This window comes from Haplochromis burtoni, unplaced genomic scaffold (assembly GCF_018398535.1).
Source record: "Haplochromis burtoni strain Fernald_Lab_line unplaced genomic scaffold, NCSU_Asbu1 Contig_334, whole genome shotgun sequence".
NCBI classification, from domain to species: domain Eukaryota; kingdom Metazoa; phylum Chordata; class Actinopteri; order Cichliformes; family Cichlidae; genus Haplochromis; species Haplochromis burtoni.
This window is the reverse complement of record NW_024582695.1, coordinates 122,819-133,070: the sequence shown is the minus strand read 5'-3', so window position 1 is coordinate 133,070 and position 10,252 is coordinate 122,819. Positions and strand designations below refer to the sequence as shown.

General features: G+C 38.9%; 1 protein-coding gene across 1 annotated transcript; it reads left to right on the top strand.

The window, feature by feature from the left end:
- The first annotated feature begins 5,345 nt into the window (after positions 1–5,345).
- b9d1 (B9 protein domain 1) lies at positions 5,346–8,520 on the top strand. Its single transcript, XM_005942457.3, has 7 exons — positions 5,346–5,549; positions 5,709–5,777; positions 5,954–6,065; positions 6,604–6,700; positions 6,876–6,938; positions 7,419–7,486; positions 7,736–8,520. The coding sequence occupies exons 1-7, from the start codon at positions 5,487–5,489 to the stop codon at positions 7,861–7,863; spliced, it is 600 nt and encodes a 199-aa protein (XP_005942519.1). The 5' UTR covers positions 5,346–5,486; the 3' UTR covers positions 7,864–8,520.
- The last annotated feature ends 1,732 nt before the right edge of the window (positions 8,521–10,252 follow it).

The window sequence follows — 10,252 nt, the reverse complement described above, 5'->3', positions numbered from 1 at the left end:
CACATACAAATCTTTTTTACAAGTACAAAATATTTATGACCACATTTTGAGCCCATATAAATTTGCCTGTTGTTGTGATTTGGTTGAACTGAACTGATGTCATAACTGGATTTAAAATGTAAAAAAATGTGAATCAAGTATTGTTCTGTTTAGCAAATAGAAATAAATTTGTTCTTGCTTTAAGAGCAATTTTGAAAAAAGAAACTTATAAATGTGTTGTGTTGATTGCAAAAGCCACCAGACAACATGGACTTTTATTAAAATAATAAAAAATAATGATTATAATAAATGCATAATAGGAACAAAGAGTATCAACACATTACCTTGTAAGAGGTAAAAATTTGAAATATAGAAAAATTAACTTGCAATTAAAAGGCAACTTTGTATCCACTTTGCATAAATCAACATGTTAAATGCCGAACTTTGAGTCAAATGAGTTAAAAAAAATCTTTGTCTTGTAGTTCTTATAAAATTATTGGATCAAATAGTTCAAACATACCAACTTCCCCCAACAATCGCACAATAGCTTTTTTTTCCTTCTTTTTTTTCACCCTAAACAACTGCCATTTGTCATATTTATAAGTTAAGAAAGCACAGAAGAAAACCTTTAGGCATCAAATATGTACAGGTGCTTATGTGTGGATCCCTACTGGGTCACTCTATCTGTATTTTGTTTTGCATTCTATGCTCCTTTTTCCAGCTAGAAGAAGCCGTTGACTAAATAACTGGAAGCATCAAGTATTTTCAGCTAAAAGCAAGGTTCAAGTAACGGCCAAAACGCCACAAGTCACAGATCTAAAGACACCTTGAAAGCCTTAGACATATTTTGGCGTTCTCTGTTGTTATGCAGCTCAGGTATTTTTCTAGCATACTGAAAAAACCCAGAGAAACAAAACTCAACTAATATTGTGGAAACAGTGTTTCCAGGGTTGATGCCAGCTTGTTCTGAGGTAACAGAGACTGAAAAGTTTGATTTTGTGGTAGATCAGCCCCGCACTTGCTGCAAAGCATGTACCTTGAACTGAAGTTTTATTTTATGTAGCAGCAGCTTTAATCTGCTTGTACAGGTTGGGATTTCAGTCTTGAAAAATAATGTTTGTGATGGCACTTTGTAGGGAGGCATGGCAACCTTCATCACCTTCACAAAGCCAGACCTTTGGACAATTTGAAATGGCATCCAGTCCTTTGAAATGTAAAAAGGAATGGCTGCAGTGAGGTTTTGAGTATTATTTTGAAGTGGGCAAATGAGCAGCCTGTCTTTTACCACTGTCTGTGTCACCGTGGATGAGGACATAGGACCACTAATATTACAGGGTTTCGCTGCTGAATGCCTAGTTTTCCATTCTCAAACACGCAATCGGTTGATCTTCTGTATGCGTTTCCATCTATGGGATGGACTACAGTGTTTCTTCCTTTTGAACATTTTCAAAAGCAGTTTGAGAACTGCTGGATCTTCGATGAACAAAACCGGTTGAGTGGCTAAACCACAGGACATATTATAATGTGGAAAGAGTGCAAAGAGTGCAAAGAGTGCATCGAGGCTACAGAGAAACAACAGAGCAGGAGAAAAACTATAAATCAGACTTACCTTAGATTTGTTACAAAGTAGTCTCTGGTGGATTCGAAGCGTTACTCCCTTTTGCAGCAGTTTTCTTTTTGCATGATCGCAAAATATTTTCACACTGCAGACTTAGTCCCCTTAAAACACTTGCCATGTTCTAATTTGGTAAGGGTTGGTGGGCAAGCCCAGATTATAAGGTGTAGCTGCACCTGGGAGGCTTTGTTTGATGCAGTTTCAGCTGTTGGTTAAAAAGAAATGCGCAGTTACAGTGTGGTTCATCGTAAAACAGTTTCATACATATTTAGCCCAGCTGCCCTATATTACCAGTTATGTTTTTACAGCAATTAGCTCCACATTGAGATGGGACTTCAGCTAGACAGTAATATTGTATCTTAACTTAACCTTTACAAACTTCTATCCATCAGGTATATTCTTGAAGTGGTTTGGAGTCTTTGTTCTTTCTGCAACTGAGACGATCCAGTGATCTTGTCAAGTTCTGGATTTTGTTCAGGTGAATATGAATATTCTGTTAATGTGCCTTTTGCTCTTTTGGTTTCTCTTAACCCCTAAAAGTTGCAGTTCCCATCAATCATTGTAGGTTACCACAGATAGCAATGACTGTATGGCCCACATTTGACCGCCACAACTCAGCTAACCCGACCATATTAAGGGCAGATGCCAGGTGTGTTGTCTGGCCCAAACAACAGCTTTGATGATTTTTGTTGATTGATTTAGTAGCTTGTAGTAATCGGTAATCTTCCTTACATTCGTTCATTGAGGTTTGCGGGTATTCACTAATGCACAGCTCTCTGAAAGTCCCAACATAGCATTTCAATCAGTTTGAGGCCTGGACTTTGACTGGACCATTGCAGCTCCTTGATTCTTTTCCTTTTCAGCCATTCTGCACTAGATTTGCTGCTGTGTTTGGGATCATTGTCCTGTTTCATGACCCAATTTGGGCCAAGCTTTAGCCGTCAGACAGATGGTCTCACATTTAACCCGAGAAAACATTTTTTTCATGGTGGACAAAATGAATGCAAAGTGCCCAGGTCCTGCGGTGCAAAACAAGCTCAAGTCATCACATCACACTTGCTGATGATGAGTTAATCAAGTGCATTTGATTGGCTGCTACTTAACTACTTGATTCATATGGAATATTTGTTAAATAAGTGGTAACATGCTGGTTTCTGTCCTGTTTTTAGTTCATCTGAGGGTGTATGTATCTCATTTTAAGATCTTTAAAGGAGCAGATTTGTATTATGTCTTAAGCAAAACATTGTACCTTCTTCTTAACCTGAACATGAATGCACATCCTCCTGACTGAAAATGTGGCAGCATGTTGCAAACAGAGAAAATATAGTGGATGATGTTTTCCAATTAAAAGTAGTAGCATCTGAATAAACTCAGTGGAACTGCATTACAAACCCAGCTGTTACCATAATGTTGTACAATTTAATGTTAATTTGGTAAAGTGCTGAGCACATTTCCACTTAATTTAACTAAATACTACTTACCTCTTATATTTGTCTCATATTTGAACATTACGCAGTTGACAATAGTGGAAACACTGCCCTCTGTTTATGTGTGTTTGCCATATAATGCATTTGAATGCGAGGCAAACCACAATTGCACATTTCCATCTTTGTTTGCAGAAACAAGAGAACACGATGTTCGTGCACTTAGGGTTACCAATGTGTTCATCACATATATGCTGTTTATACAGTGTATGCTTGTCGTTGTCATGCACTTTGATTAATGGAAGGGCAGACCTGACATTTGGAAATGGGACTCATTGGGTTTCATTTAAAGCTCCCAGCCATGCAACAACCAGGTCCTCGGTGTAGTTTGATCGTACGTGGTTTGCTCTCAGGGTTTTCTCCCAGAAAAGCTTTCTGCCATGTAGTTTAATATTTCTATATAATTTTCACTTTTCTGGTGCTGTTGAGGCAATTAAACTATGTGGTTAGATTTAGGAAAATATCACAATATTTGTGAAAATGCACCCTTTCAAATATCCTTAGTGAGAAAGCATCAGGGGAGACTGGGGGTAATTGTAACTTTTTACATTTTCCCTCATAATTCAAAGACTACTTCAAGCACACTAGTCGTTTTTAAGAAAAGGAACATATACAGTACTTCATAAATTACTAGAACACCACCCAGTGTAAGTTTTATGCTGTCCTGAATTGCCAAAATAATTTCTTCTGTTTCTGCGATGGTTAATCCACCAGTCTGTGCAAGCTCTTTAATCAAAATGACATTTTTAATGTTAAAATATAATTATTCTTGTATCCATGAACTTTCAAATGAACTTTTCTATAAAAAAGCTGAAAAAAAAATAAATCATGTTAATCTTTTTTAATTAAAGCACCAAATTACAGTTATTTACTTGCATTTCTGAACAGAAAAATCGGTTCAGTGCTTGAATCTTATGCTTGATTTATTCATCAATTCTGACACCTCAGAGAAGTCCGGTGGAAAAATATGAATCCAGTCTGTTAATTACCTAATAAATAATAATGCAATTTTTATTTTAGAAACAGGTTTTTGACAGATTTCTAAACGATTTGTGTTTTCTTCTTTTTATGACATATAGTCTAATACATTTATTAAGCACTACATATGTGCACTAATAGTACAATTTGTACATTTTCACTTATGATGGCAAGACTGTAAAAATGAAGCAAATAACACTATATCTCAAATCTAAAAACGTACATAGAAAGGTTTAACTCTTGGAGGTATGTTAGTCTGTGGATTGAAGGCATTTTCCCAGAAAGCCTAACTATTCTAGAGGTAACTATAATATAATCCTATGAACTGAGTATAAGTTACAATTTAAAACTGTTTTTAAGGTAACTTACATCAATATAGACAACAGATACTGACTGATTTTTTTTAAGATATTACCATATGACATAAGAGATTTTAAGAGAATAATGCAAGATTTGCTATTATACCTTCAAACTGACACCTTCTGTCAACATGTAAGCACTATTTTAAACAAAAAGATGTATTTTTTATTTTAGGTAGTCATTTTAAATGTAGAATTATTGCAATATGTCATCTTTAACAGTAAAGTCAGTCATCAACACAGAGAAGCAAAGCGCCTGCAGTCCTAAATGTTGACATTAACCCCGACATCAGCGTTACAATCTTATATTCTATCTAGTAGCGCCTACATGATTGTTCAAAATTATCTTTAAAACTGATGTAAATTAAAAACAAGTAAGTTTGTAAGCTTAAATTGATGCAAGTTCAAATTCACTATCATGTAAATTTTAAACAGTAGAAGAAGAAAAATAGTGCAGATCCAGAAAGTTTTTACATCAAAATCAGTTTTGTCCCTGAGAGTTTATGCAGAAGTGTATTACAACTGCTCCCACTATCCTCTACTTTCCCTATGTGCTGGAAGGCTTCTCCTCTTCCTCACTGGTTTTTAAACAATGGCTGACAACCAACATATTAAGTTCTGCCATCTTCTGTTCCCAAGAATGGACATGGTAATAAATCCTACCCATAAATCGAAGCCACTGAACACTAATGTGATAATGCTGTGCTCCTCCATTCCACACTTCCTCTGCTTCTTGATCATATGTTGTGACTCGTGGCCCCACTTAGTACACTATGTGACCGCGCGCATTACCGTCTCCTCAGCCTGATAGTGTTCACTGTTTATATAAAGCTACAGGATGCTCTCCTGTTACTCGGTGTTTGGTACAGTGGCTTCATCTTGTGGACAGTGTTAACATTTCCTCATCGCGTTTACGCGACCGTTCAGTTTGGATGTAGCAGGTTTCCGTAGAGAGGAGGAAAAGCGTCGCCCTAGCAACGGAATGATCAGCAGCAGGATTCTTCTGCAGCGGATTGAATCTTTCATGAAAGAGAAACGCATTCAGCTTCTGGTTTACTAACTAAAGCCGTAATGGCTGCAAGCAACCCATCCGTGTTTCTTCTTACGGTGAACGGACATATTGAGGGAGCGAACGTGAGTGGGCTTTCTGTGTTTTAGCCTAGCCTAGCAGCTGATTGTTCAGCTAGCATTAGCACCGTTTGAGGTAACTTGTGCCATGGATTCGTCTCATTTCTCAGTTCGTTTACCCTTGTGTATAGGTGTAAAGCTGATATTATCTTTGTTGTATTTCAGTTTCCAGAGTATGACAACTTGTACTGCAAATATTGTTTTGTCTACGGCCACGACTGGGCTCCCACCACGGTGAGTAGCTGTCAAGTCCTTTTCTGCATCTCGAGATTCAATATAAAATTACAGTTTTATATATAGTACAGGAACAATTAGCCTGAAAAGGGGTCATGAAGTCTTTACTAAATAACAAATGGTTAAAGTCCAGCCCCTACTGAAATTTCGTGTGTTTGTTTGTTTTCGTCCTATAGGGGTTGGAGGAAGGCATCACGCAAATTGCTAGTAAAAGCAGCCAAGCTTCCCACAGGTTGATATGGAACTTCCCACTGGCAACAACATTTAAGAGCACAAATCCATCTGGATGTGAGCATTACACAAACACACTCAAAAACACGTGGTTAATTGCAAACAGTTGCCCTCTGTTGACAAAAATATTAGATCCTTTAGAAGGAGAAGGGCAAATTAGTTGCACTGTCTTTGCAGATCAAGAGAAAGTATATGATAGAGTGACAAGAGATGAATTGTAGTACTGACAGACAGCCAACCAAGTATGTGAGAGTCAACCGTCCAAAGTGCACAAGAGAGGTGAAAAAGAGAGTGCAGGCTGGGTGGAGACAAGTGTCAGGGGCGATTTGTGAAAGAAGGATAGCAGCATGAGTGAAAGGGAAGGTTTAAAGGATGGTGGTGTGATCTGTTATGATGTATGGTTTGGAGTCTGGGAGTGATCAGGATGTACGGGACTCGAAATTAATATATTAGAGGGACCACTCAGGTTGAGCAGTTTGGAGACAGAGTTTGAGATTGAGGCAGATGATCTGCTCTGAAAATAGAAATAGAAGTAATATCTAAAACTTATTGTAGACAGAGAATTTATGTATTAATTAATGGGTTCATTTTCCAGGGCCTCAGCTTGTGGTGAGTGTTTATGGTCCAGATGTTTTTGGCAACGATGTGGTCAGAGGCTACGGAGCAACACACATCCCCTTCACACCAGGACAGTCAGTACTGCTTTCATTTACTTATTAGGTTTTTTTGGGGGGTGGGTTGCCCTACACAAGTACCATTTTCAAATGACTCGTGCTCACCTTTGAGCCATGTCAGCATGTAGACACCACCTGCTTCTTTCAGCAGGAAGAGCGTGAAACAGAAAATAACCTTATTTTTATTCTTCAGGCATACGAAAACCATTCCCATGTTTGTTCCTGAGCCCACATGGAGACTTCAGAAGTTCACAGGGTGAGATGTGTGCGGTCTTCTCATCTCTCTGCCAGCAGCTCGGGTGGCTTATGATCTCAGAGCAGTACAAACTGCGCAACACCTGAGCTAAAGATAGGCTCTTATTACCTGTATGGTGAGAATAATTAACATTGTTTTTCCTGCTTCTGTGATCAGTATGCGGAAAAACACAAACAAAGGTATTCCCACGTTATCTCCTGACAACCTAAGGTCGCATAACTTTGGTGGCATGCCAAAGTTATGTCATTTGTTGTCCTGACAGTGTAACTGAAATAAAACAGCAGCAGCACATTTTTTTTAAGGGCTTTTCTTCCTCTTGTTTTAGCCACTTGTATCAAAGTATCAAGTTAAGGTTAACTTGCCTTAAAAAGCCTTCCAGAGTAGACTGAGAAAACTGAGTTTATCTCAAGCTAAATGCATATTCTTAAGCCAGTTTGTCGTACATAAAGGTTCACAATTTTTTTCCTCTCCTCTGTTCAGGTGGTTGACGGGACGACGGCCTGAATACACAGATCCTAAAGTGGTGGCCCAGGGTGAGGGCAGAGAAGGTGTGTGGCTCTTGTCTGTATTTCTTTATTGTCCCAAAACTAGTATGCTGTGCTAAAGTCACATCAGGGAACCCGAAAGGAGTCCAGTCTAGTGCTATTAACTTCTTGTTGCTGTTGAAATAGTTGTTTCTCCTGTCGCAGTTCTTATTTCTAGTGACTGAGCCTTTAGATTCACAACAAATCAAATCACACAAGTTACTCCAGGCTCTGGACTAAAACAAAAACTGTGTCTTATATTTAATGTTGCAGTGACTAGAGTTCATTCACAAGGCTTTGTGTCAGTCTCCTTTCTCATCATGACTAAAGACATGAAGAAGATGGACTATGAGACGGGACCATCAGGCCCGGCAAACAAGCCCTCCGCCACATCTGGCTGATCAACAGAGGAACAACCATAAAACATGTGGTAACATTAACAGACTGAAGGAAATTTGGGCCAAATGACACATCTCCTCATTAAGGCGACATTTTTTCCCCTCACCGTGACAATCCCGTGTTCAAATGAGACACCAGCAATAATGTGCGCATCTGGAAATATTGTGTAGAGATGGAATTATACTAATGTGCTTTCAGTTATACCTTTTGTACCATTTTTGATTTTTTTCACTGTTACTGTATGTTTTTTTTTTAAACTTTTCTAACACAAATAAACTACACATGTTGAGCACAGATCGCTGTAGTCTGTGGGCAAAACATCCCCAGCCCTAAAAACAACATGCAAGGAGAGACAGAGCGGACAGAGCTGAAGTGATACACAGTTTATTTTGAACCAGTTGCAGCTACAGTTGTCCTCATCCGACAGGGGTGCGGAGCCTGCTGCGTTCATTTGTTTAGATGTCGTTAAAATACCACAATGACTTTTCCTACAAAAACCCATTACACAGAATAATAAGGTATACAGAAGAACAGTATGTTACAATAGTACAAATGATAAATTATATTATACAGTTATAATGCCAACAGGTTGAGCACGTATCCAATAAAAAAATAAAAATAAAAAAAAAAGGAAAGAAAAAGCAGCCTGCTCCCAGTACTATGAGAAAGGTAAATAGACACGAAAAGAAAAGAATAAAGGAGGCTGTTTATGCATACAAAGACAGACAGCCTGTAAGGTCAGTTAGTCCTCTTGATAAAAGCATAGTGAATACATAATGTAACACAGAGGAGCTCGCTACACACAGGCCACATTTTCACTGCACCATAGTCACGACTGTGAACAACGCTGCCAGGGATTCAAGAAAAAACGTTTTCCGGCTGCAGCGTTCTCAGACTGTTTGAGCGCGACGGCTCGAAGCCTTTGTTCTCTTTTCGACGCTTCTATAAACTTTCCTGCAATTGCTGAGAGTGAAGTTTAAGGTCAGGCCCGCAGTGAAAGACAAGGCCGGTGAGAAGGTGACACATCTTGAGCTAGAATATCATAGTAGTGTTTCCATGAACAAGACTTAGTTAGCAAATTTTATCCTGCAAAACACATCAAGCGTTAAGTCTGTTTTTATCTCGTTCACTTTTTCCTTCTTTTATTTTTGCATATATTTAGTTGAGATTAAAAAAATGTAAAAATGCTTGCTGGTCTGCAGGGGTTGCATCCATTCATTCATTCAGGACCCCCAAACGTAAAAAGCAATCGCCACCGCCACCCTCGTGAAAAGCATACGCACACGTACGGTCGGAGCTGCCCCTCCTTTTGTTTTTGCCTGAGAGAAATGAAGGTCTGCTTTAAGTGGATGTCTCCACGGTCCTGCAGAGTAGCTATCATACCAGAGCAGACCACGAGGGGGCGCCAATCCATATCAAAAGAAAAATTAACAAGGAAGGAAAAACAAGCTTTCCACAGTCACATTGGCAGTTATTGAGAAAGAACTGAAGAAACTATTCTGACTTACACAAAAAAGGGTCTGTACACCAGGTGCAATTCATCCATAGCTGAATGTCATCAACCCACCTTTCACAACCAAAATGACGAAAGACAAGACACTCAGCTCGCTGTCAGTAAATGTGCTGATGTTCAGCCAACAGTAACACTTTCTTACACAAAACTCTGAACAAAATGTAAAACAGCTCTGCAATATAAAACATTTTAACAATGGAGTCTCTGATCTCAAGAGCGTCAATAAACAGAAAGAGAAGGGGGGAAATGTCAGTAAGCGGTGACTCTACTGTTCAAAGTAATCAGAGTACGGCATCCTCCGAAATCACAGTCGCTATGACTTTGGTAACAGTTGTGCTTCTAAGAGAAGAGAATTACATAGCCTACCCATAGGGTGACACAAACTAGAGTAACAGGAAAAAAAATAAAATAAAGATGACACATGGCTTAGCTAGGTACACAGCTCCAAAACTCTGATAAGCTTGGCTATGGATTTACACCTAACACAAACAAAAACAAAATAAAGTAACCAACACAAGAAAACAACCGCACGTTTACGTAACATGACTCGCTGTTGTTTGCTGTGGGATTCCCTGTGCTATCAATAGACTGATCCTGGAACAACCCCCTTTGAAAATGTGTGAGTGAGTGCGTGTGTGTGTTTCCACTAGGTAATGTAATCCTGTAGATAGATTAACGCCAGCAAATCCAGTCAGAGGTAAACTCTTCCCACAATGCCAAGTGTCTGTCATATGCTTTAAAATATTATTTTTTTTGTTAAAGCAACAATCACTGATATCTGCTGCAAACATGCGGGGGCGCACACACACACACACACACACACACACACACACACACACACACACACACACACACACACACACACACACACACACACA